The sequence below is a fragment of the Chroicocephalus ridibundus genome, chromosome 2, assembly GCF_963924245.1.
Source record: "Chroicocephalus ridibundus chromosome 2, bChrRid1.1, whole genome shotgun sequence".
NCBI lineage: Eukaryota > Metazoa > Chordata > Aves > Charadriiformes > Laridae > Chroicocephalus > Chroicocephalus ridibundus.
This window is the reverse complement of record NC_086285.1, coordinates 155,172,951-155,200,598: the sequence shown is the minus strand read 5'-3', so window position 1 is coordinate 155,200,598 and position 27,648 is coordinate 155,172,951. Positions and strand designations below refer to the sequence as shown.

Here is a 27,648-nt window from a genome sequence, read left to right as displayed (position 1 = left end):
ACTTTGATTTTCTCCCCTCCCATGAAAAGAAATCTCAGAACTCTGTTATGATTTGTTCTAAGGAGTGTTACAAAGAGTACACATGAAATTATACCAGAAATTCAGCTTGTAAAACAATGATCCTTTCTTTAATGGGACCTTGCATCGAGTTTCAAAAGACATGTTTGTTTTGTTTTTTTCTTATACTACAACACAGAGATAAAACTGTGACTCAAATTCTATTTGCTTTCCACCTGCAGAACAGGATCTGGTTTTAATTATTTTATAAAATGTCAACGGTCGACGCTGTAAACAGCAGTTTATATAACAGCAAGTAGTAATAAATAGCAGAGAGGTTTTCACGCAAAATGGTAAAACAAAGTAGTTTTGTTATAAAAATTAAATCTGGTGGGGTTTTTATTCACATAAAAAACAAATATACTGGTTGAAAAACATACTAAGCTTTATCAAACCAAGTCAAGCTATATTCCTTTTAACAATGAAACATAATAAATACGCATATAAAATAAAAACCTTTTTCATTTGAATTTTTTAAAAAATTAAAACTTTCACTATAAAAAGTTTCAAAACGTGCTACTGTGCTTGAGAATTGAGTCTATATAATTACACCGACCAGAGTCCTTCCGGCGCGTAGACACGCGTGCGCACGCGTTCGGCAGTGTAACGCTTTTCTTACAATCCGAAGTGCTCTGTCTCTGCCGTTTGGAGGAAGGCGTGAACAGCAGCCGGTCAGTGCCTCTACTTGCCAGCCTTCTCCAAAACCCATTCAATCACCTGGGACAAGAAATGAGAAAACAAATGATTTACACAACTGCGGTTCTTGAAAGCAACTTGAGAACGTCTCATACAATTTATCAATTCTTTCTTTATCACCGCCTCTGTCACCACCCCTGTGGTGTTTACTGAACCGGATTTAAAAGTAATCCATTCAAAAGGAGAGAGCGTTGTTAGCAAACCGAGAGGATTCAGCGTTACCCAAGAATTGTATTTCATTTTACAGAATGCCCTGCCTTTAGAAAAAGGCATTTTGGATCCCCTGAATTGAGCTACTCCACCCCATGCTCTCCATGCACCAGGCAACAAGGTGCAGGCACAACGCTATACAGCTAGTGTTCCAGCACAAAAAATTCCTAAAGCCACAGAGGAAAGAATAAAGGATAATTTGTGCTCTGCTGTATCCACAACCATTATTACTGCTGTTTCCCAAACTGGGTAGCTGTTCAGACCACTGACTGGTCCTGGGCAATTCCATTTTTTATAAAGCAATTTCAACGTATTCTCAAATGCAGGGAGAGGTGGCCAGCTTCAGAGATGCCCAATTTTAACGCCTCTTTGCCAACAGCAAACATACGTAAAACTACCAACTGGCCTCCCCAGGCAAAGATGGTGGTGAGAAACAATATATACCGCCAATATCCCAGTTCCACACAACCCGTGTAGTTTTTGAAACCTTATGATCTGTAGTAAGCAATTCACGAGGGAACTGAGTACAGAACACAATAAATATTCCTCTCGTAGAATAAATTCTGTGGGGATCTAGCAGTTTTCCATAAGAGTTCAGATTTTCTTATTTAACTCCCCCAGTCCAAATCCTTCCATTTAATTTACGATTTTGAAAACTGTACTGTAAAGAGTCACGATACTTTTTTTTTTTTTTTTAAAATCACAGAGTCACTTCAGCATGATTTAAATCAGCGAGTTAATTAATTTCTGGAGGACAGGAGTATTTACTCCTGTCATTTGCTCTGTGCTACTGTTCACGTAAGTCCCACCTTACACACAAATAAGGTCATCTGATAGCTCTTGCGGTTACAGCTGTTCCCAAGCCTAAAATTACTGATTTTCATTGCTTATTTTAAGAAATTAATTTCTTTTTATAGATCCATTTACTGCTTCCTAACCTTTGAAACGAAATGTTATTTCCTTCAACACAAGGAAAGAATAATTCCCTAATGATCCAGGCTTCTCACAAATGAAGAAATATCTCATCTCTGCTTTTTTTTTTTTTCTTTTTTTTTTTCCCCCCAGTGACATGGAAACATTTATTGCCTTCACTTCCATTTCTCGCTGTGGCACATCATATTGGCAGCTATAACTAGAATATCATCTAAAACCTGAATATACGCAACTGGAAATTTTGCTATGGGACTACTGATTGAGAGAGTTTTTGTGAGATCAGAGAGTGAAACGAGACCTGCAGCCAAAGGAATGCATCTCTTCATCTCTTAAAGCTATGGACTAAACCATTCTACAGCCAAGCTGCCACAGCTGCATTTATCCATCGCTAGTTACAGGAACAAACAAGCAAATGGTCTTACCTGTTTAGCATTGTTATTTGCAGTTTTCTTCATTTCATCAAGAAGTCCTCTAGAAGTTTTAAGATCCTAAATATGAAACGCAAAGCCACAGAAATTAGCAAACTCATACGCTCGTTCTAATTTGGATTATAACAGCCCTAATAACCAGGGGCGGGAGCGTGTGTTACTCTTTCATCACCTTGTTCAGAAGAATTATTTAACTTTGTTTCTTTTTTTTTTTTTAAAGAAAGAAATAATCTAAATCTATTCCAACGGGTTGCTGCTTTCCCTACAGCAATCCAAACCTAGTACCCAAGTGTGCAGTTGGCCACATTTTTCCTAACCCTCCAAACACTTCCAGACATGTCTTTTTTTTTTTTTTCTTAAATGATAGTTAAAATTCTTACACTCTTGATTGAAATCTTATTTCTACATAAAAATGGAAATCAACCGGGCACTTAGACTGCAATGCAGAGTTCTGGCAAAGAACAGAGAAGAGGACATGGAGAAAGAAAATCAGTGCGAGAAAGGAAAAACCTAGAACAGTTTGTCTGTTTTGCAGTCCAATTAGCCCAACCTAATCCACTCTCTTAAACAAAGGACGCACGTAACTTTGCCTAAAGAGAAAGGAAAACTAGGAAAATTCATTTACTACTTGTCTCCAAAGGAAAATGATACCACGTTTCTGAAGCACGCAGCACACAAAAGGATTCAAAGGGCTCCTACAGACTTGGGGCTGCAAGACAGCTCAGGACAACAAAATCCTGCTACAACTCTCTCCCTGTCGGCTTTCTGAAGGACCGGATCACTGCAGTACTCTTCCTTTTCCTCTCCTACTTGGAATGGCACCATCAACCCATCTGATTTGCCCTACTCACTCATCCCTACCGCAGTTCTTTCAGATTTTGGATTAGAAGATTTTCCTTCGGGGCATATTTCAGGGAGATTTTGGGAGCGCTTACAGAATGACTGTGCAATTGTGTTCTAATTATTTAAGATGTTGGTTCTCATCAGCAAGATGTTCTAATTGTCTGTGTAAGCATTCAGCCCTCTTCCAATTGCAACTTCATTTAGCTTAAATCACCTTTACTGAAGTTGACTAAACTGAGTTAGCTCCCAAATAGCGGTAGGCTAAATGAATGCAGACGAACAGAAACAGCCGCTCAGCTTGCGAGCAATAGCTTTTAAACACCCTCCGCTCTAATTTAACCCCGTTTTGTGCCCGGACTGGTAACTAACTAGTAAGTAACTAGTCACTAGAAGTAACATGGGCTGAAGCACTGACTCCTAGGTATCGTGGAAAGAATTCTTACCTCCTCCTAAAAATGAGGTTGATGCAATTCTACATGGCGCTGACAGGTCAGTGTGTGTTAGATAGTTGTGCACATTTACAATGCATTTACAAGGACTTCTGTGAGCATGTCAGGGGACTAGAATTTCTGAGTCAGTTGTGTAAGCTCCCTGTTGAGCCTTAGCACAAGGGAGGAGCTGAGCTGTCACAGTTGTGGCCGCGAGACAGCTACAACAGCTAAGGAAGTATAGTATAAGCATGACCTTAACCTACCAGACCATCGCTTTAACATGTTATCTCACATAAAAGACTACTGCTTTGTAAGGCTTAAAAACAAATAAACAACCACCAAAATATATCGTGAAACTTGCTTCTGCATTTGGTAAGGCCAAAGGTTTATCCACATACTCTACAAACTACTAACACATCTTTAGGAAGTACTAGCCTAATCAAGTCTGAATATCCCACAGTCCCTCTCAAGTTTTATTCAGGAATGGATTCACTTAACTAAGAACAAACAACTCTAAGAGCATGTCTTCTAGTTACCTTTAAGTAGAACTTTGATATCTCAAATAGGCGCTGGCTGCATGATGCAAAGCACTTATGATCCTCTGCAATTCCATGTTTTTGAAGAGTCTTGGCAACCACCTCCTTCAGCATCTTGGAAGCAACAGAAACACACTCAAAAAGTTCATCCCAATTACTGGCATGAAAAATTGTTCAAGGGGGGGAAAGGAAAAATAATAAAAAAAAAAGAACATCTGATCTTTTTTGATCTTGGCTCTGTTTTTAATCCATTGGCCAAATGCTGTCAACCCACTGACCAAATTTGGGAAGAGTTATTTAACAATCTGTTTCTATTTCCTTCATCTCAAAAATTAAGGAAATGCTTACATGTCAAAGCAATGTAAAGGATCAGTGAATACTCATGTGGAGCTTGGAAAAAAGAAAAAAAAATTGATAATGGCTTGGGTTTTCTCTTCCCCAAAATACTATATATATATAAAAATATAACTTTTCTTTATATTGATATTCCCTTGTTTGACACATCCATATTAAAAAAAAAAATAAAAAAATATAATCAGACACTACAGACCAATTAGGAAATTTACTGTGAAATTCTTTATATCAGAGATGTTTAAACTTTGCTGTAGGTCTGAATGAGTCACACCAATTTACGCTTACTTGGGTCATTCCCAACTTGCCTTTGACAGCACAATGCCAACATTCACGCAGTGCCCTCTCTAGCACCCTGGGATTAATTTAAAATTAGGATCACCAAGTCAGAAACAGTTTTGCATACTGTATTTTAAAAGTGGCATTTGTAATATATACAGCTATTAATTAAACATTATTGCATCAAAGTATTTAAATGTTATCTCAATTAATGGACTTGTACAACTACTGGAATATCTTGATTCTCAGAATAGTCTGTTCTTCTACAATGGCTTTGACTGTCCAAGCTGAAACCAGGACACCCTTCCAGCACAGATATTTCTTCGGTGCCTTTAGGTTTTATATTAATTTTCTACATGTCATAACTCCTATTCATTGATATCCATTCCCACCTTTTTTATGCCTAGTTGTTATTCCACTCAGCCTTAATTCCCTGGGCATGATATAATACTCCTTACATACTTTTTCACTGCTTGCTTCCGCAGCACTCTCCTCAGTGCCTTCAGGATTCACTTACACAAGTGAACGGAATGAAATTTAACAGTAACAAATAGAGATGAAGACAGTTCGCTTTCAGTTAAAGAATTAAAAAATCAAGTCACATGGGAAGACGTTAAGCAGATGCCTTTTCACTAAGCAACCAACATAAGGCTTTTACCCGTGTATGTTTCTGGGATCTTGATTCCTTAGCCGGCTTTGAAGTCTGGGATTCAGTTGCAATCATGCAACTTCCTGAGTCAACCTTAGTGGTTACTTTGTGGGCTTGACCAGGCTGTTTCAATGGCATCGAAGCTAAGGAAACTGCTCTTTCAGAGCGCTTCCTCGCTACAGCAACTGTGTAGTGACTCCCACTACTCCCGCTTGCCTGAGAGAGGAGGGAATCTGTACTCTCAGATTTGGTTAGCCTGGAAAGACAAAAAAAAACAAAACACCAAAACATTTTTTGTATCAGAAGAACACTTCACTCACTGATTTGGTCTCTGATATATAGACCCACTACACCTGTGATTAAAAAAGTCTAGAAACGAACTGAAGAAACGAGATAAACTCTGTGGAAGAAGGGGTAGTTTTGCATACGGAGAACAGAATTTGCTGGCCTCCAGTCCCAGGATAAAACAAAACTTCTTGAAACTACCTAATTTCTTTTGGCCCTACAGGGATGTCACAACTCATTTTTAACTATGGGAAGTTGGGCGTTACAATTCTACTGGAACATCATAAATGCTTGATCCTTCAACTGTAAGGGCGGTCGTAATTCTGAAACTCCAATTTATGAAGTGCTAAGTACAATCACATCTTCTTTTCTAACTATTCAGTAAGCTGCAAAAGATATGGATATTCCTAAAACCATACCTCTATTTGAGGCTTACTGTGATTAGATTGCAAAGGGTACCAAACTGGAAAGAAGGAAGAAGTGAAGTATTGAAGTAAAAAGTGAATTCAGAAGTAGTGTTACGTAGCAGTTAATTTTTTATTGATGCAAAGAGTTTGCATCTTCAGAGTGAGGACAAGGTACAAAGGAAAGTCTTAAAAACTAGGCTTCCAGAAAAGATTTTAATAAACAAGGCTGACAATAAGTTTGAATTTTGGTAGGTCACCTTATACCAGCAGTCCTTTGGATTAGGAATTTAATTATTCTGTTTGCGCAGTACTTTCTAAATCTTTAGCTGTTCATTTGTACTGCAACAGCGCTGACAGTTTCGGTCTGAGATGAGCCTATCTGTCACCTTCTCAAAGGCACTTGAGACTGCAAGATACAACCCCAAATATCTTAAAATAAAAGGTGCCTGTGCTGCATGGTTTTGATTAATCTAATGCTATCAATGAGAAGTCACACTTGAGGGAAGAAATGAACCTACAGAAGAGGATTAAACAACTAGAGTATTCGTCTAGATAGCTTGACTAAAAACATTTCAAGATGAAAGAAAAGACGCATTTCACAAGAGACCACTGAAATATTTCAAGCTAAAGATTTATTTTATTCAGTGCATTACCTTTTCTTGGGATAAAAGCAATCCAAGTCTTTTGATCTGCGTTTTAGCCTTGATGCCTCTGTTTTGAATTCGCTTTGTAAAGACTCTCCATCAGGGACACTTCCAGGCTCCGACAAGACTGCGGGAGATGGGAGAGGGCTCAAGACAACCGGCACAGGGCAGCACTCTTTGGTGCAAGTCGTCTGAGTTTCATAGCGAATAAGACGAGTTTGAAGTTCAGCATATCCCACATCTCTCTCTAAGGCTCTTCTGTTATCCAGACAATATCTAAAATTGAAGTTTGTGAGAAATCTGTGAGAGAAAGTCTCTTGTTTTCTTACAATCAGGAAAAAAAAAAAAACAAACCACAGAACAACTTACTTTTTGACTATCATATAATCTCCAAAACTTTTTCTGTTTGGACTGGTGTATTGTTCTGAAAGATATCTTGAAACAGCCCAGTAAATTAACACATGCCTGATGGATTTAGCTATATTTAAGTCTAACTCTAACTCCAACAAAGAAACTGAATCATACACTGTTTGTAAGTCTTTACCCCGTGGTCTTACGCATAAGATTTCCATGGACGTTAACAGAATTTTTTCCTTGAACAATAGGATGCTGACAATGGATTTTTTGCTCCTTATAGTCAGCCCTGTGTTACATTTGTATCATCAGTCTCTCCATTTTAAGATTTTACTGGTTTTCATATTCATAGAATAGTTTGGGTTGGAAGAGACCTTTAGAAGTCACCTAGTCCAACCGTCCTGCAGCGGGCAGGGACATCTTCAATTAATTCAGTCTGTACATAACAGATGTTACCCCTGTTAACGTGCCAACCAGTGTGGAACTCCAATAAAACAGCAATGAGGACAGCTCTGAACCCAAATACATGACGAACCCAGCACACCACAGTGGATACAGCATTTTCAGACCTCAGACCTTACAAGCATCCATCAAAACATTAAGATCCAGAAACATATAAAATGATACACTCTAACAAGATAATATGATCATGCAATATCCCTCCGTTTTTTCCTGGGAGAATGCAACTTTGCTGGCCAAAAATCCCCAACCAACCAAAACAAACAACACGAGATTTCTTCAGTGCACATGCCATAAAAGAATCACATAGGAAATGCCTGAAGAACACATCCCAAAGCATAACATATGTCATTTTCAAGTTACCAGTGCTTCAGGAATCCCAAAACGCAACGACACTGACATAATTTTAGGAAAAGCCAGGTTTTGCCAAAAACTAGGTTGCTGTGAGATTGTACTAATTGAGTGTAACTATGAGGAAGAACCAACTATGAGGAAGAACCGTCACGGTAAGTGTTTAAATGCTATTTAGTATAGATTCTTTGCTAATTGCACTCTTCGGAAATGCAACTTTCAGCTTTGTCTGAGATAAGTACTGCTATATGAGAGAGTCACATTTTTTAAATGCTAAAAATACAGGAGTGTCCCTGAACAAGCACAAGCTTCCCAGCTTCCTATTGATTACACAAAGAATAAGCGGTTTAATCAACCAAATCAAAACAAGAAAGTGTATTAAACATCAGGGAGCTGAAAGAGAACAAACGAACAGTGCTAACTCAGTGAAATATACTCATGAGATTGCATCTGTACAAAACGCATCTCAACTGACTTTTCTCTTGTGTAAATTTCCAAGATTCCTTGCAAGACGCCAGTAACTTACGTTACCTCTACCGCAGGGAAAGACAATGCTATTATTGATATTACTCCATCCTTTTCTTAACAAGCATTCTGAACAACGTGAGCTATCTCTCAGCCCACCCTCCAAACTACTCAGCAATGGTTCCTATCCTTAGGAACTCTAGAAATATTCTTTACGTTTATTTCTTAACATGGAGTTACATTAAATTTCTAGATCCGATTTTTCCACTTTTTTCAGAGTATTTCATATTCAGGGAGAAATTCACTTTTCTAATAGCAGACCACTGAATCCATTTGTACAGCTGAGTGAGACTTTCCACGAGAAATAAATTCATTACCTGATAAGAGTAAGTTCTCTTAACTTACAAATTTCAAGGTATTTAATTTTCCTTATTTATATTCTCAGTCCCCTGAGTAATCACATCCCCTACAAAGATAAAAATGTTTTTATCTTTAGAAGTTAAATTGCCATTTTACTCACTCTGCTTTAACGGCAATTACTTCCTCTTTGCAACACAAGATCCAAGTGTTTGGCACAGGTTCATTACATCAGAAATTTGATTTAATCATAACTGCGACTCCTGGTTTTGTTGACAAGACTTTACTTCCAAATATAAATACATCAGCTATGCAGATGGAAACTGCAATCACAACTGCACGGTACAAAACACATCCGCTCCAAAAGACCATGTGTTCCTACGATATGTTCTGACTGTACAGGTCTAGGTTCCTCCCTTTTGCACTAGTTTCTACCGTCTCACTCTCCTGCTTTCCTCCCTTATTGCTAGCACGTTTCCCTTGTAACATTAATGTGCCAGGGTCCCCCTCCTCTCCACAATATCCATGCCTCCCTCTGGTCATATTTTGCTATGAGAAGAGGCAGACATGAGCTGTGCTGTGCCTAATTTGAATTCTTACACGCACTCCCTGCTGAGGTCAGGCAGGTGAACATGCTACCACATACCAACATACACGGGCCAAGTGCTTTCTTCCCGTACCTGGGAGGACAAATCTGCATTTCCCCCACCTACCCACTTGCCTCTCTGTGCCTTTTGTTACAAATCTAAAAAGGTTAAGAGGCTCATGAGTTCCCACTTAGAAAAAGAGAAGAAACACACAGCTGAACAGATAGAATGACTGCTTCACCTCCCTAGAGAACGTGGCTAAAATTACCAGATATTAAACATAGGCTTAACCAAACTATTTGTGCAGTTGACAGGAGAAAAATACCAGCGGTATCATTAGTCACATTCAGATAATCTGAGAATGCAATTTTAGGAGGCTGTAGAAATTTTCACCAAGATTGAACTGCCTTGCTTGGTATCCGCTGCATTTCTTAATATATACTGCATTAAGACCAAGAGCCTGTCCATACAGAAGAGTTACGCTGAATTATCTACTCTTGTGTTTGCATATGTACTTTTCCTCTTCTCCTCAATCACAATATTTATATTTTTAGAAACTTTTTTTTTTTTTTTTTTTTTTTACAGCTACATTATATGATATTTTCCCAATGGACACTTTGACAAATTACGAACGCTGGCTGCCTGGCACTAAATACAGTCCAAACCATATCGATCCTTTCAAAGATTCTTACCACTAATGCTTGCCTGCTGGTGTTGTTTTCAGGTTCCCTGAACACAGAGTTAGCTTCACAGCAGGTCTCATAAACCTCATGACTACTAGTCTGAAAGTGCCTACAATTTAATATTAAAGTAGAAATTACGTACTTAGTTCATTTATGTGCTGCTCCAGGGACTTGGTATGTACTAATGAACCCTCTTCCCCTTGCCACTTCTAATTCTGAATTAAAATTTCCAGAGACACTGAGAGTAGCTACAGCAGCACAACTTAGGAAAAAAACCTAAAAGTTTTTCCATTACCATCAAGGCAGACATGTTGCAATTTAAACCACTGAATAAAATAAAGGTAAAAAAGGGCGAGGTGGCATGTGCAAAGTTGTTCCAATGAAGGAAAAGGATACATGAAGTTTTGCGTAGTTAAGATTCATGTTGCTTGAAATGTTTCTAATTACACCTTGACCAGAAGCTGAAAAATAATTTTGGGAAAACAAACCAGGAAACTTACTCAAGTCCATGATAATGGCATCCAGCTGCTTTTTCGAAAGGCAAACCTCTGAGTTTCCGAGGAGTAAGCTCTGGTGTCAAAAGGAATGCATTTTCACTGAAAGAAAAAAATACAGATCTATTTTAACTAATTACAGTCAGAAACAAATGCCTTGACATAGGAATACCAAAACAGCATGTCTTGTATCTAAGTTCCTGGGGTGCAGCATCAATGGAAAATTAAATCTTTACTGAAGTGAGAATTTAAGTTCAACTAACTAATAGCTACTGATCCATTATTATTACAGAAGCTCTTAGACATTTCAACCAGTTTAGAGGTCACTGCTCCAAATAATTTATCAATTAAAACAGGCAACAATAACCCCATTTCCCAATGGGGCACCTGAGTGGTAGAATGAACTGAGAGGAACCAGGAACTGACCTCTCATAATCAGTGAATTCCTCCCCTTTAGCTTCAAGTTGTTGTCTCACCTAACAGTCACCTTTCCAAGGCTTCATAACTAATCACTTGTCACCTGTGATACTTGAATTCCAGCTAGTAACACTCTGCAACTTAATCATACCAATGTATTTTAAAGTATATCAACAGGATAAGCCATAGAAAGACAGACAGGAAAAGCTTGCTGCCAGATCCTAGCATACCCTGTAAAGTCACATCCCAATCATCTCTAACGAAGGGAAGAAATGAAGGCAAGACATAGCAGTATCTGAAACTTACACATTGATTCAAGTTTTATTCACTTAGACTGTCTCTGCACCATTACCACTGGAAAAACTACCCGGGAAAAACATCCAGGAAAGATGCAAAACTGAATCTAGCAAGATGGCCATTTAGAAAGACTGTCAGACAAAACTCTATCAAATCTCTAGTTAAACTCAAATGTGGAAAACAAGTGAAAACTCCTTTAATTCACCAGTCTCTCATAAAATCTCTTTTTTTCCTTCTGTTGGTCAGGGAAATCTTTGGGTCTGTAGTCACTGTGCTTGAACATCTACTGTGCAAAGCTACTAATCCAGAGAATCTAGGCAGAGCACCTGCTAGAGGATGAGCAGCTAGTACAGAGCTCTGCTGGACACAACAGTAACAGCAACCTGGTACATCAGAAAAGGAATGGTTCACCATCACCCAGACAATAACTTAGCTATGGATTTTCATAGGTTTTTCCAGTTTCTTTTTAGACCAAGCAGAATACATACATACATACAGAAGTCACTGGAAGCCCTTACAGCCTTCAAGCTTTATTATCTAGTATCTTGATTTTGGCTTTACACTTCCCTTAGATATCTAAGATCTCTAAGAATTATGAGAGACTCACATTACAGTAAGGTACTACAAAGCAAAGGTTTCATCATCATACTTCCTCATATCAACTGGCAGAAATCCAAGCAAAGTGGGGCAACCGCCCGCAAATTCAAACCTCACTCAGCGATAGCTCAAAGCAAATTACTCAAGAGAATCAAAGTATTCTATGCTATAAAGCTTCTCTGGAGGCTTTGAAAAATCAGGGATTAAAAAAAATAATAATTTTGTAGTCAACAAATTATTCACATATTTCCCACACAACTAATCGGAATTAAAATATTTTTCATTATAGACAAAATCCTAAATCATCTGCACTCATTAACTAACAACTCTGTAGGAGACTCTCAATCTTCACTGTGTATTTTCCAACTTGCTTGAATTCCCCACTCAGAACATCTTCAATTGAGTTTCAAAACTCCAATAAGTATTCTCCAAAACCCTACAGAACCTTTCCCTCTCAAAAGCTCTCTTAATTTATTACATATAATGAAGTTTAAAAAAAGATCGAGGGCTGTATCCAGTAATTCCACTATGTATTCTATTATTCAACGTTAAAAAGGTCAACAAATATAACTCTAGTGAATGCAAAGATCGTGTTGCTTACCTAGCAGTCTGTGACACACTGCATAAAAGTATAGACCCTGCTTCTACAAACACTATCTGACTCTCATATAGGTTGGCCATAACTCTAACAGATGTTCAGAACCTGATAATTACTCCATTAACTCCTTTTATCAATCTTCTTGCTGAAAAAGCAGTGGTTAATACACTAATACTTAATAGCAGACACACAAGGATGAATACTTGCAGTCAGAGTAGACAAGCTTCCTTTAAGGAGCACTTTACCACATAAGAATATAGACAGGAACGCTGGCCAGCATGAGATGAGACAAATGTAGTTAAATAGGCTCAGCTATTGCCCTTTTTACACTTTGTCTTCCCACCTAGTCTCCCCTCCACTGAATGAAAGAAATCCCACCAATAAAATTAAGGTTCTGCCACAGTAACTTGTGCTTTGCTGGAAATACTTTTTAAACGGACATGTATGGCGGTGGTGGCAGCCTGGAGCGGAGCCATGGCAGAGGTCTACTTTGCACACTTTTGCACATCAGGTGATTATTTTGTTAGTTAAATGCAGAGGACCAACATCATCATCTGCAGCCACTTCAGATTCTGAAAGAACTAAAACGCAACACCGACTGGAGGACTGTAGCAGTTGAGTTCACTGTCAGACACACGATGCAAGGATGTTGCAAGCTACAAACTCAAATCCAGTTAGGCCACTCTGAGACTCTCATTGGGTCGTTGTTCACATTCCCCTACATCAGTTCTGAGTATAGTCTTCAGTGGCTTTAATATGATGGATTCATACCGTTTGGGAATTTGTAGTGGCTGAAGATCACCAACTGGTAGCCCTTCTGGTGTGAAATACTTCAGTAATTCTTTAGCGTCGAGCAATGTCAATGACTCCCGCTGGCTGTCTTTATGCCCCAGCAATTGTTCAGATGAGTGTGCAAACATAGAAACTCTGAAAACAGAGAAAGAAAAAAAAAAGCAAAACCAATGTTTTTTTTTTTTCAATATAGTAATCTTGTTGCATTAAAAATAAAAAAAATTAAATCACTGCTAGGCTGGAGCAACTGAGCTTATTTCCAAAGTAAAACGAACAAGGTTGCTTCTTGAACATTTACACCAATGTTCATGATAAACTACAGTTGATGCAAATTCTCTACCACCCTACTGAAGAAAGTAATTTCTTCAAGGTTTTATAGCTTAGTTACAAAATAGAACATGGGAAGAACATTCTTCATCCTTTTTTTCCATTTACAGACCCGTAAAATCAAATATTAATTCCTGACTTAGGGGGGAAAAAAAAAAAAGCAAGAGACATACAATATGCATCAAAGGAACCATAAAGCCACTACTGCATTCAAGTCTCCATTTTTTTTTTGAAGTGTCTTCAATCAAGTATAGCAAATAGCTCTTTTCTACTGTTAAGCAACATGCCGTACGCTGATTTAGGATAAGAAGATAAACAGTTCAGAACATAATGAAATAAACATTAACTGATTATGAAACAGAAAGGTCTGCAGGAAGCTTTTCAGAAGCTAATTAGAAGGAAGAACTTTACCCGTTTGAGAAACAAAAAACAATAATAACAACAACAATAATACCCATGAGAAAGCAGAGATCTTAATGTGAGAATTTCCGACATGCAAAACTCCAATCTAAGCCCATCTGAAAGGCAGAAATGGGATGGAAGTGACTAAGAAAAAGGAAGTTGGACACCTTGCTCTAAAGATCTGTCAGCAAAAATGTTAAGACCCAGCAAAGATCATTAAGTCTTCCGTAAAAGCAAGAGCTAAGCTAAAATCAACAGGCTGTATTAAGTGATGCAAATGTCTACAGCCTTCAGTTAAACACCACTGAAGGAAAAAGAAAACCAAATATAAATTTCAAACATAAACCTAATATTTGAGATCTGATACCAAGTCCTGACTATTTAGGAAATAAAAGGAGATTAGAAACACATTATACATGCTGACAAAAACTGCTGTACTGTGTTAATTATTTATGCCCCAGGGCACGTTGGGCGGAAAAAAACCCTTCTGTATGTTTTTTCGACTATGGCTGCTATTTTCTAGTAGTGCTATTTTGGTAATTTAATTTTGGAACTATGTTACTTTTAGCTAACTTTCAGCTGCATTTTTTTCAATAAGAATCAAAACAATACTACTTTAAATACCAAGAAAATACACCTTTGGAAATTGATAGAAACTTAGTTTTAGCCTTAAGCAATGTTTCCTGTGAAAGATTATCAATACATTTGAAAACAGTTTACAAAATGGCTGTCAACGTATACAGCTCCTGTAGGGTGATGTTCGACAGCCACTACAAAGAATCTCCAGTATTTAACCGTTACCTCATTTTTTGTTTGTTTTTTTCAAAGTTTTCCAAATTCTGAAGAACGTGTCTTTCTGGCCACTCCAATGGATTTGGCTCCATTAAATCAGATCCTGCAAGAAATATATGGTGGATAAGCCTTAACTGAAGTAAAGAATCTTATTCTTTAAAGAAATATTTAAGTGCATATACACTGCTTTTTTTATACACATATATATCTGTATGTGTATATATTCCTTTATATATATATAAAAATATACAGATATAAGGAAAACCTGCCTGGTGCTGTGATCAGAAATGTTTTCTGCATAGTTTTTGTTGTCAACGAGAAGAAAGGAAATAGTTAATGCAAGGGTAATTTCAGTTTGCAAAAAAAGCCTAGAAAGCTGCTTTACTTTTCCTTCTATTTTTTCCTCTTGGTAAAAGATTCTCCTTTAAGTATAAAATTGACAACACATATGAAAACACACCAAAATAAGCAGTGTATTTTCTAAATAATGATACTTACCAGAAGTCACAGTGCACGACCTAGTTTTATTGGCAACCTTCTGTCGAACAGGTTTAGGAAGACGAGTGTTGCACAGGTCCAGAAAACATTCTCTTGTAAGTTCTAACAAGCTTTTGAACTCATCAGTAGAAATAACTGGAGGCTGCTCGGTCAACTCCTTTCTCTCTATAAAAGGGAAGAGAAAGAAAGAAAAGCTACTACACCTGCTAAGTAACAAAAGAATAACTGGAGCCTGTTAAAAATTAAACAAACAAAAAACTCCCCACCCCAAAACAATGACACAAGTAAGTTAACGCGACACTTACTACTGTAGCCTTACGCAAGGCATGGACCGTCTACTCCAATGGGAGGTGAAAAAAGTTAGCAGTGAGAAGAGCTGAAATCACATGTCAATCACCCTTTTACGGTCCTTCAATTTCTTCATATGTGCATTTCTGAGTATATCCAGGTTTGAATCCCCCAGAGACAAACATCTGGACTTGCTGAACATGAAAAGCTCCAGTCTGTAGAGCCTCCTACCCACCTATTTTTACCACCATTGCAGGAGTGTGGCTCCAATGTAACTGACACCCTGTTCTGGTCTTTTTGGCTAGAATATCAAAGGTCAGGTAATTCTGATATGATTTAGGATGACTAGCAAATCCCAACTGCTCCTATTCAGTCTTCATCCTCATGGAGAATGGGTGACCCACTCAAAACACAAGCTCTAAGGCAGCCCCGAGCTCAGGGTTGAGGTAGACAGGAAGCTGAGAATGACTGCAAGTTGGCGGGGGTGGGGGGTGGAAGACAAGAGTATTAGCAGAAATCTTATTTTCCTGAAACTGGTACTTTGTTAATGATAATACACTTAAATTATCTTCACAGTATGCCATTTTCAATAATAATCCTGACAATCTCTCAGAAGCATTTTTTGTTTTAAATTGAGTCTTTTTGAGCAATGGACTTAGACAAAAAAAATCAGGACAGTCAAATGTACTTCTCTGCAAAGTCATGAAAATGTACAGAGGGTGACGTTTCAGTTATTATTACGAATGATGTATCATGATAAATGTAACCAATCTCCAATGCATACTTCTCCTCTGCTGTTCACCACTTTTGCAAGAAAGAATAAAATAAAAACCCCCAAAACAGAATTCTTATTTTTGTAGAAGGTGCATCCATCGGTAAGGTTTTATGGGGAAAAAAAGCATAAAAAAGCAAAGTAGAGAAAAAGTTAATTACCACAGAATTATTCCAAAAGTGTGCTCAGACTCTCAGAGTGTAAGTGTAACAAACACCAACCAACTTTATTTTAAGTTCGGTATTCTCTTTTCCTCAATGTTTAAGTCATTATGTGACATACAATCATGGATATACTACAAAGAGTTTCTTTTTAAAGCTCTGTTTTTTTTCTTCACAGTGATCAACTCACCTTCGTTTTGCAAGGTGAGCCGTCCCATTCAGTTTGAAATAAAGACCTTTTAAACATTAGTTTGAGAACTACCAGTGCTCTCCCCATTACTTACTGAGATATTCCTTCAAGGCAAACACTTGGAGACAAGACAGTTTCTTTTCTCTCTGTACAATCTCCTCTCCACAAAAACGCGGCAGAGACTTGATAAAGTCAGCAATAGGAAAGCCTATAGAGATTAGGAGAACTCTGTTATTAAGATCTCTCATAGGACTGTGGAGACACCAAGTCAGTACTTCTTAAAAGAAGACATAAACCCAGCAGACATACCATTTCCATATTCAAAGGAAACAAGCAGACTTTCAAATATGGTTAATCATTATTAAAAAACAAAAAAGGGAAATTAATTACAATTGAATTAATACACCAGGGGGATAACTTGGAATAGATGTCTGACCAGTATTTTTGAATTTCTGTAAAAAACCCAATATAACGACAACACAACATGACTTTAAAGAAGGTAAAAAGATCCTAAGCTGGATACCAGGAAAGAAAAGTTTTCTCCCAACATATGGTCAAGGACTTTTCAGTCTTCTGACACCATCCTAATGGGATTTTAATTAGGACAAATGGTAAGCAGTCAGTCATGTCGCACAGGGATTTATTCCGATAATAAGGAAATGAGAGGATAAGATGCAGGTCACTGTGCTCTTTATCTTTGTCAGCATTATTAAGAGCAAATTAGCAAAGTTATCTAGTACGCATAGTTGTAACAGGACAACCAAGATAAATGTCTATATGCACACTCTTACCTAGTGGAGCAGCTGATTATCTGCGAGCTCATATCCTAACCACTCTGCAGTGATACAGACATCTGCCAAGTAACTGAAGACACGATCATGAAATTCAACTTGCCTGCCAGCCTTACTGTTTTTATTTCAAACCATCAGTGAAATAGGCTTGTCAACAGATAATTGACTAGATTTTAGGCATGGGATGGTCAGTTTTTACACCAACGATACACACTTTTTACATTAAGTTTTTGCAAATTTGATTTGCATTAATACTACCTGGATGTCCCTGTACATTAAAATATTTACAACTAATTATAGTTATGAGAAATGACTGACTACAACTGTATGTAGTTTGATTTTAAAAATATGGTAGTAGTAAATTGTGTGAATAAATAAGGTCATATTATGTGTTTTTATCAATTTGAAAAAATACTGCTGTAATAACAGAGATACTAATCAAAATGTAATGTTCCTCCTTGCTTTCTCCCTTTAACACAGGCTGGAATGAATAAAAGGAACACATAAATCTTAGTAGCATTTGCCTGCACTCAGAAACTCTTAAATAAATAAGTAATAAGTCTTACTTGACTCTGTTTCTTCTGCTTTTGTCTTTAGCTTTCCATTTACTGCAGCAAGAGTGGCCGTACCATTGATCTGGCTAGCTGAATGAATCAACGTTGCTTTACATCCTCCAGAGCCATTGCCTTGCAGCAAGAAATAGTATCGACAAGATTCTCCTTTCAGTTCAATTTCTGGAACTTAAACATCAGGACGGAACTGTGAAACCCCGTCAGGAAAACAGCTTTAAAACAAGCTATAATCTGCCATCTGCATTTCCTGATGTTCTGTATTTTCCTGGGAAGAGGCTGAAATTAAATGCAAGTGCACTAAAGAACCTCTGGAAATGCTTAAGTGAGAAGGGAAGCATCTAAATGAAGCACAGGGATTTCCATCTACAGAAGCAAAACACTTTGCCCACGGATTCTCCAATCACCTTAGGAAGGTGTATGGAAGCTGGATCTTAGCTGATAGATAGAACACAGAAATGGTTTGAAGGAGACGCATTGCTTCCCTAATGCTCGCCATTTTCAATTTTCCTCTATAACAAGTCTGCATAGCCAAACTCACATTCACCAAAACCTTCTGTACCAATAAAGATTACAATCACCGACGTAATTTCATTGGAGAAAAAACGGTATCCCAAATGTATAGAAAAACCCCACCGTATATATATATATATACACACACACATGCAAACGTGCATATAGATATAACCACAACAAAATATACCTGTAGTCATCTTCACTTTACCTACCAGTAATCACCTTGGGTTTCTTAGCCATATATTCCTTCCATTTCTTGGCACTCAGCTGGGTGGGGGATGGGATCACTCCACTGCTTACATTACATGGCAACGTAAATAAAGCTCCCACCTAAATAACAAGAGCAAATACAATACATAGAATGTTACAAAAGCTATTTTACATTTAATTCTTGAGATACCAATTTGGCATTATTTCAAACGTACTTCAATTGAAGAAAATAATCTTTATTCAACACTTCTTTCATTCACATTAATTGAGATAGAACAACAGCATTTTACACACAAGCTGTAAAAATTGTGCTTATTTTTTGCTCCAGTTGAGAGATCATTAACTGATGAATTTCTATTTCGTGCATAGAAAGTATTTGTTACCTATTACAAATCTTTCAATAATCCGACTAAAAACACTTCTGTAGAAGTAGTATCCAGAATGAAAAGATAATTCAGAGATATAGTTGGCATCAGCAACTGCATTCCTTTGAAAAACGTAATTTTTTTTCTCCCTACATATTATCCTTTTCAAATAATCAGATTCTGGATTATGTTTCTGTCTGTACATAAATTTCAGGCTAATAAGCACTAATAGAAAAAAATGCATAAGCGTTTGAATACTCAAGCAATAAAGCAATGCTTTTACAGCTATTAAAAAAAGCTTACAAATGTGTACTATTTCCAGCAGTAGACTGAAAAAAAATCCCTACAAGAAACTATCATCTTGAAAACATATTTAATTCAACATGTGCAACTATAAAAAGTAGCCTGAGAATGTGTTTTAACTGTTTTGGCTTTTTCTTTGAAAGAACTAGTAGAAATGCAAGCTCTTAGACTGTAAAGGTATTTGACCAAACGTTCAGTATCCTCGTGCAAAATGAAAATTACCTGGGATATTTACCAATATAAAACTATTCCAAAAGATATTTTTGCTACAGCATTAGAAAAACGATTTCTTTGTTTTCTGGCTAAGCATAATGGAGAATGGAAAACCTAAATCACAAGCAGAAGATCACAAGACATGAAAACCTAAATCACAAGCTGAAGATGAAACATACAGCCTGATAATGGAATACCATCTCTGCAGTAAACAAAGAACATAAGTTATTAATTATAAATGTATCAGCATTTTCACATTGCAGGTTCTGTTTTGATTGGCATAGATTTATTTTATAAACACTAAAATAAAACCTTTCCTAAACAAGCATACATCACCTTAAATATTCAGGAAAAACATCTTCAAACTAATACTGTGGCTATGAATAATCATACTATCATTCCAAGGGAAAAAGAGTAAAATAAAAAAAAGTAGGCTCGTAAATGTTTCAAGAACTCTCTTTATCCAAAATCAGAATGGAAAAGCAGAATACTCACAGGCAAAATAAAAAAGCTTACTACTTCAGACTAGACAGATACATTTTGTAGGCTGCACACATGCCTGCCTTTTGCTAGAAATTAGTTGAATTATGATAGCACAGAAATTATCTATCAGGATATGATTAAAAAGTTACAAAATGTTTCAGAAGATCACAACTTAGCTAAGGTAAAGAGAAAAACGTTCACTGGGCTTACAAATTGTCAGGATCTGTACAGCGTGCAACTTTAGAAGCCAAATTTGCTTTAAAACTAAATATTGGAGGACCTGACACAGAGACTAGGTTTAAAAATATTATTCTTGTATCTTTTATGAGCAATAAACATATCTTAATTTTTCTGCTAAACCTAAACAAAAGAAATATTTACCTTCCCAGGTAGAGATGAAATCTGGTCCAAAAGCAGCGTAGATGTCTCCTTGACACCCTTTCTTGCCAGGCTCCTGAACAGAGCAGTTTAAGGAACCTCATCTTCACAAAGAACTGTATGCATCTCTATTTCACAAATCATGTTACGATTATTTTTCAAATAAGGTCTGCAAGTGTCTAATATTTGATACTTCAGTACCACAAAATATATGAAACTCACTTTTCCAGGCAAAGTGGAAATGTTATACGATGAAACACACCACTGATATTTTAATATAGGCAAGCATAAACAGATAATTATATACATAAAATCCTGGCAGGCTTATACACCCTAAGCTGCCATTGTTACACCAAGACTAGTAAACATAAAAGCAACATAAAAAACCCCAGTTCTGACTAATCAGTTTGACTGCGTTGGCAGGCTAGAATAGAGTGAGTCCTTGTTAATCCTCATGTGTTGCTTGCATGATTGTTTTCTTTCTGCTACAGACCATTATCAGTAGTACAGATTCTTAGAAAAGGATACAGTTCGAATTCCAGATCCGATATAAAAAAGGAAGGTAGATCAGAGAGAACCACCATCTGCAAAAATTCTAGTGCAGGACCATAGTAATGAAAAACCTGAAAAGAGATGAAATCAAAAAATCTGTAACACTATGTATGATGTTATCTCCATAGAACTTCCTCAAGTGTTTTGCTGGAGGCATTTGCCTTACAAGTGCATCTGAAAGAGGTATAAAGGAATAAAAAAGCATTTCACGAATACTATATTAAACATAATTATATAAAAAACAAGGAAGGTATTTAATTCTGTTTAATAAAACTTTCTTTACAGAATGTCAATCATGTGCATCAAATGTGTTGTAACTCTTACCCAAATTCAAAGATAAATAAGATCTACCAGGAAAAGACCAATGCAATCCAAAGTGTACATATTTTAGCAATGAAAATAATAATCTCTTAACGGATGTCGGTTTTCATAAACACTCATTTTTGTTTTTTTCAACAAGTATGATTCTGGAGTTCCCATCAAATATCTACTTCCAGTGGAAAACGTGAAACAGCACCAGCAATTTAAAAAAAAAAAAAACAAAAAAAACAAAACACCAAAGCCAACACCAACCAAAAAATACAGAATTCATACATAAGTTACATATTTTGAGTATTAAGACCGAACAAAGTCTCAGCTTCTTCTTAAAAAAAATTCGGCACCACATTCTTAAGAACAGATGAAATTTTAACGACCTGTTTTGTGAATACACGTGAACAAAAGAATTATTTCTCAGTCTTATGCAATCATTAAACTTTTATGTTTAATTTTCTATTCTGACTAGGACCTCCCCAACTACTAATTTTCTCAGGAAAGTAAAACAGATGAATTCTAGTGGCTCAAAGAAAGAACCAAGAATAATACTTGCCTCTGGCAAAGTGTCAGCATTCCTCGATTGTCGTTCATTTTTAACAGCAAAGCAAGAACTTAAATGTGAAGTGCTGAATGTCTTTGCTGAAGTGCTCTTTATACAAAATTCTGGAAACCTAACTTCTGATCCAAACTGGAAAAAGAGACAATTAACATGTCAACAGAGAGAGAAAAATTATTTCTTTTCAGCCAGTTACATGTATTACTATTTTAAACAATTACTATTATACTTGTTTCCAGCAAATATGTAAAACTAGGTAAAAATATTAGACCGAGATAACCAACTACTATATCCAAAACGTTAATACTGAAAATGTAAACAATGCCTTTCACAATCACAAAGCTATCAGTCTTTGCAAAAACATGAGACACGTGCTTGCAATAATGACTGTCAGAGTTACGTGATAATGATTTGTGACAGATACAAAACAATCTCATTTTGAACAAGAAATTCTAAGGCAAACATTTTAGAGGAGAGCATCTGGATTTCTGAAATTTGAATCCCGATGCCTTGATCTCATTTATCCTTTCATCATGCTAAAAAGCCAGTTGTTCCCCCACCCACCCAGATACTTTGCACATTACCTCTTGAATTACATTTTCAAAACCAAATGTGGCTTAAAGCATAAAATGCCCTGTGCCACACACACTTTAAATTAGGTACTCGGATGCTTTATAAAAAATAACCAGATGAAAAAAGTTATTTTACCTTTCTTTCCCATATCTGAATCTTCCCTCTCCAGAGTTCTTTTAAATCAATAATATTCATGACATCATCCGAAGATACAACGTCTGCCAACAGATAGTCTGCAATCTTTTGCCAACTACTGTAAAAATAAGGAAGAATTAATCTTACCGAATTTAGTAGTACAAATTAACATGCAGTGCAATTTGACTGAATTTTCCTAATACCTCTTTGCACTGAATAGTCTTGCGTATGTTAAGACAGGCACATATTGCTTTACACTCCACAAAGTAGAAAATGTTATAGAATTGCTGGTTCAGGCTCCGTAAAGGAAGTTGTTCATATGCTCCGTGAACGTCATGGCAAAGAACTTTGTCAGACATCAAATAAGACCAGCAATAGCAAGCTGCAGGCATACCACAGTAAGGTTGGGTACTAGAAGCTAGAACAAAGCCAGGTAGCCATCACTGGGGCTATCGCTGGCCCATCAAGATGGTTTGTAACCTTCTAAGTAGAGATATGACTGCTGCACAAGTATTATCCAAACCCAACAACCGCAGAGAGAGAGAACGGCCAGTAACTGTGGGTCCCACTGGCAGTCTCTGTCTTCTAAGAGTAACCAGCACCATCAACAGAACAGGAAGAATAAGTGACAGAACTTTCATCAGAGAAACTGCATGCCCAAGTGGCCTCATTTTACGTAAGAGGCAGCAGAAAGTTATTCAGTCAAAAGCTGGCTGCACAGAAGCTATCAATGCACACTGAGATCAAGTGCTCATGGAAGCCACCGCAATAAGTTTCTCTTCCTCCATATACCTTAGGAAGTACTATATGGTAAGCATACTGCTTATTCTATCTAAGGACTGAGCATTCAACATTTTAATTTTAAAGTTTTATTAATTTAGGATTAACCACATATTCTATGAAGCCAAGGACAAATCAGACACTTTTTTTTTTCTCCCTTAAATGTAATACCACAGGTAATATAAAATTTAAAGTAAAACCAGCAGAGTTATGTATTCATATTACAAACACTAGAAAACTGCAATCAATACAAGTTATTATGTAGCATAGTAGTACATCTTCAAAACATAGTATGCACACTGAAGCCACTAGTGATGGAAAGAAAAGAGAAAATATTTTACCTTTTGATCTCATAGAAACAGGAACTTCAGAGGACTTGCTATTTTGCCTGCCCCTCTGGTTAGGGCATGTATTTACAACAAATCAGCATGAGTAATTCCTCAAACAATAACAGGGGACACATCTATGTATTTTCAAAGTATACATATAAAGTACTCAAACACTGTTTTTGTTTTAAACGCTGACATATACTGACATAAAACAAGAGTGGCCTTGTTTATAGACCTAAAATAAATGGCATACCCTTTAGAGTCATTTGCTGCAATCGTGATTTTCGCAGAGTGCCATTCTCTCAGGTGTTTCAGGGCACCGATAGCAGGTAAGCAGTCTTTTAGCTTGGGTCCATCTCGTTCAGCAGCCTGCAGAATTACGTCAACCATTGCTCTGCCTATAAGAACAGTTATATATGACTCAAAGTACCATTATTCAGTAAATGATTCAGTCTTTTAAAGATAGAAAAGTACCAATTATCACTGATTGCACTGAAATGGGCTTAAAGATCAACTCCAAGAACCTCAGCAAGATTTAAAACACTTTTCATGCATTTTAGCTCATCTCTCACTGCTCCTCTTAGATTAACATGAAATATTTTGCCATTTGCTCAGTTACTACACCTTTCTCCTCTCTCACTTAGCGCTGTATTTGACAGATCAGAGTTGTCTCCAATACAACTACACTATGTCATTTTCCTCCTTTTAACACCTCTAAACTGCTATTTCTCATTCTTTCCGCATTCAGTTCCTTTGCTATCCCAACTCAACTACTGCAACATGACTCAACTAACCTGCAAAGTGATACTCATCTCCAGTTTATAAAATCTGAATCCACCAGTTCTATCTATGCTCCTTCACAGCTTTTTAGCTCCCACCCACAATCACCTGGCAAATCAGACGTAAGCCCGATGTCAAACCTTCCATTTTTTTCATAAAAACTTCCTGTGGTTGCATGTTGAGTTTCATATTGCTTACTGTCTATTATAACTTTGGTGCCATTTCAGATAGAAAAATTAATTCTGTAAATAGCTACATTAGTCTCTACTGAAATACAGCCTTCCAAAGGAACAAGAAGCAAATCACAGGCTGATCTGCGAGGCCAATCAATTTAAGTTCCTTAAACTACTTACAAGAGCCGAATACAAGTTAATTCAACTAACAAACTAATATCCTCTGAGTTCTTCCATTCGACTATGACTTCATCAGCTGAGTTTTTAGACTAATAACTAACAAGATAAACTCAAAAAGAGATTGCTCTTTTACGAGAGATTACCTGGGGCGGGCAGTTTATCAGCTAACTGATGCAGACTTTCTGCAGCTTCATCATAGATACTGAAAATGAAGAGAACTTGGTTGGAAACAAAAAGGTAATTTAGAAACAGAAAGTTATAACTAATGCATACTAACTGATCTAAGTATCTTATCCTTTAAAATCTGCACAAACATTCTATGCAATGAGATATATGTATCCCCCCTTTTACTAAGGCAGAAGTAGGCTATATTACATCAAAACTATCTTCAGTAAAACTGGAAGCAGGATTCAAGACAGTCAGCTTTCTCTTAGCAAGAAACTTCTTTTTGTATATTTAACTGTCAGCTGGTAGGGAACTGTCCAGTTATTCTATAAAAATCACCTGTAGCTAAAAAAAAAAGCTACATTAAACGAAATGGAATTATTTTCAGTAGTACTGAGGGATTACTCATAGTTAACTATTGCTTTTGTAATAACTTGTTAAATTTTCTCGGTTCCCTTGGGTTATCACTGTTAAGTGTCAGATCACTATGCTTTCAATGAAAATAATAATATGCATACTCAGTCACAGACAATGACTCTCTACTGTTATTGTCTTCTTCCTCAAAATTCTGTATGGCTCCCAGGCATTCGTCACTACTTGTTTGGAGACAGTCTTCATTTTTCTGTGTGTCAAAACTCACTTCTTCCCAATCAGAACTGCAGAACTAATCGAGCAAAAAGAATTCCAAACATCAGTTTTAACTTGCACTAGAGACAGGCAGAGTTGAGGAACTTATATTCTCTCTTACCTGATAATAACCACATATAACATGGCTTGCAAAATACCATTTCTTTACACCTGGAATACCAGCCACTGAACATGCTGAAAAGAGATAAAACCATTATTTAGAATAATCAGTCCACTACAATCTATTCTTCCTACTAGTATGAGCATCTCTGTTGAAAGACCACACAAGTCATTTAACATGCACAGTGACTTAAGTTATACTTTACTTTAGCATCATAATTAAGATCTAAACATATTAAGGTGTAGGTGAGTGTCTAAGTAACTGTCTAACTATTAATGATCCTCTGACTATTAATACATAAGAAAGTTTTTGACCTCCTCTGCATTCTGGTCGATATTGCTCTCCATTTGCAGAAGTTGTGTTGTACCTAAACTAAATCACAACTTTCATAACGTTTATGCAGTTCACAAAATGAGATGCTCTCTCAACATTTCTATGCAGTAAAAAGCACAGAAGTTGAAATCAGCCTAACATTCCTATCTTCATGAATTTTAACGGCTTATAGTGGTTCCCCACATGAATCACAATTAGATGATAGCTGTGACAAGATGAGCCCTAACAACTCAACACAATATCCAAACCAAGTAAAGAACAAAGAAAGCATTTTTTAACAAAAAAAAAAACAACAACCAAAACAACCACCCAACCACTAGAAGTAATGAAGCAGATCTTCAGAAGTCTATTTTAAGATGATAAAATGATTTAATAAATATTCATGGATTAGGGTTCTGAATTGCTACCCAACAGACAAATATTGCTTCTACTGAAAAAATTAGAAGACATCATAGGAGAAATGAAAATATCAAGCTGCACATAAGAAACAAGCCCTTTCCTACTCCACTTTGCTAAGCTGGATTGGAATTTGTTGATCTTTCAAACCCCTTGTCTTTCCTTTCTTGTGCCCAATCTATTTAATCATCTCCTAACACCTCGGCTGCTGAAAGGACCCAGGTTCTCCACAGAGACAGCAGCACCGGTCCCACCTGCGGGTTCAGGCACATTCAGAAATCAGGTTTCCGTCCTTAGCCTTCTGACTTGTTTCACCGAGAACATTAAAATGTGCCCAGGCCAATTCCTGGGAAACATTTGCCTTACCTTACTGTACGTTACTATACTTACCTGGGAACGCGCTCACATCTGCATTTACAGATGAGTTACAGCTTTCTTTCAGGAACTGATAAACGTTTGCAGCAGTCCCAGCTGAAAAAAAAAAAAAAGCTTTTATTAAAACTACTGAATTGCAGAAGTCTTGCTTTCTTGCAAATACGGTAAAAAGTTCAGTCTAATACTGGAAGTTTAGTTTAAAGAAAAAAACCCTCTCAACTACAGATTTGCAGGAGTTTAAAAAGGCAAATTTTGTCAAATTCTGCTTGCAGTAGCGCACCTTTCAGGAACGCTCTACCGAGTTATGTAGAGTGTCACAATAACACACGAAAACCCCGAAGTTTTGAAGGCTTAAGTTACTAAAAAGTGAAAAAAGGGGGTGTTTGACGAGGTAGTGACCCAGAGAAGCCTGCACGGGCGCGGATTCCAGACAGGCGGTCGTGAAGAACCTCCCTCCCGAAGGAAGCCCGGTCGGCCCCGCGGCTGGGGCTCCCCCGACACGGCGCGGCCTCCCGCCCTGCCGGGCCCCGGCCCCCCGCCGCCGTACCCGCTCCGGGCCCAGGCCCGCCGGCCGCAGCCCCCTCACCCCGCCGCTCCCCCCAGCTCAGGAGCAGGACGTAGCGATCCATGGCCGGGCGGGGACGGAGCCGCCGCTGCGAACAGCCCGCGCTGCCGCCTTCGCACCGCCCCTCGCAGGGCAGCGCTTCCGCTTCCCGCCGGTGCGGCGGCCAAGGGGCTCCGCTGCCCTTCCCGTTCTTCCCCTCCGGGCGGCCATGGCCAGTTACACTAAGGCGGCCCAG

At 37.5% G+C, this 27,648-nt stretch overlaps 2 protein-coding genes across 3 annotated transcripts in view; one reads left to right on the top strand and one right to left on the bottom strand.

Moving 5' to 3' along the window:
* Positions 1–222: 222 nt before the first annotated feature.
* Positions 223–27,546, bottom strand: MTBP (MDM2 binding protein). 2 transcript variants are annotated; one of them, XM_063327471.1, is made up of 22 exons: positions 27,435–27,546; positions 26,864–26,944; positions 25,745–25,818; positions 25,515–25,660; positions 24,975–25,033; positions 23,952–24,096; positions 22,590–22,707; positions 21,879–22,013; positions 20,987–21,081; positions 20,462–20,534; positions 18,719–18,836; positions 17,988–18,161; positions 16,725–16,838; positions 15,220–15,384; positions 14,731–14,824; positions 13,180–13,335; positions 10,506–10,601; positions 6,759–7,025; positions 5,423–5,669; positions 4,135–4,248; positions 2,319–2,384; positions 223–774 (listed from the first exon to the last, which is right to left on the bottom strand). In XM_063327471.1, exons 1-22 carry the CDS (start codon positions 27,475–27,477, stop codon positions 739–741), a joined length of 2,616 nt encoding a protein of 871 aa, XP_063183541.1. In that variant the 5' UTR covers positions 27,478–27,546; the 3' UTR covers positions 223–738. The 2 variants fall into 2 exon arrangements, with proteins under 2 accessions (XP_063183541.1, XP_063183542.1); XM_063327472.1 differs by having other exon boundaries at positions 27,396–27,519.
* The window catches only part of MRPL13 (mitochondrial ribosomal protein L13), a 36,843-nt gene continuing 36,719 nt past the window's right edge, over positions 27,525–27,648 (top strand). Inside the window, exon 1 of the mRNA XM_063327473.1 lies at positions 27,525–27,648. Coding sequence (XP_063183543.1) covers positions 27,622–27,648 — 27 coding nt within the window. The 5' untranslated portion in view covers positions 27,525–27,621.

Excerpts from the sequence above, each read along its gene's own strand:
- MTBP (XM_063327472.1), bottom strand. The coding sequence starts at position 27,477 with ATGGATCGCTACGTCCTGCTCCTGAGCTGGGGGGAGCGGCGGGGTGAG. Across the intron at positions 16,839-17,987 it reads AGCAGAAGAAACAGAGTCAA|GCTTTCCTATTGCTGACTTT; the intron begins GTAAGACTTATT and ends TAATCTCTATAG. Across the intron at positions 775-2,318 it reads CAAATAACAATGCTAAACAG|GTGATTGAATGGGTTTTGGA; the intron begins GTAAGACCATTT and ends TTCTTGTCCCAG.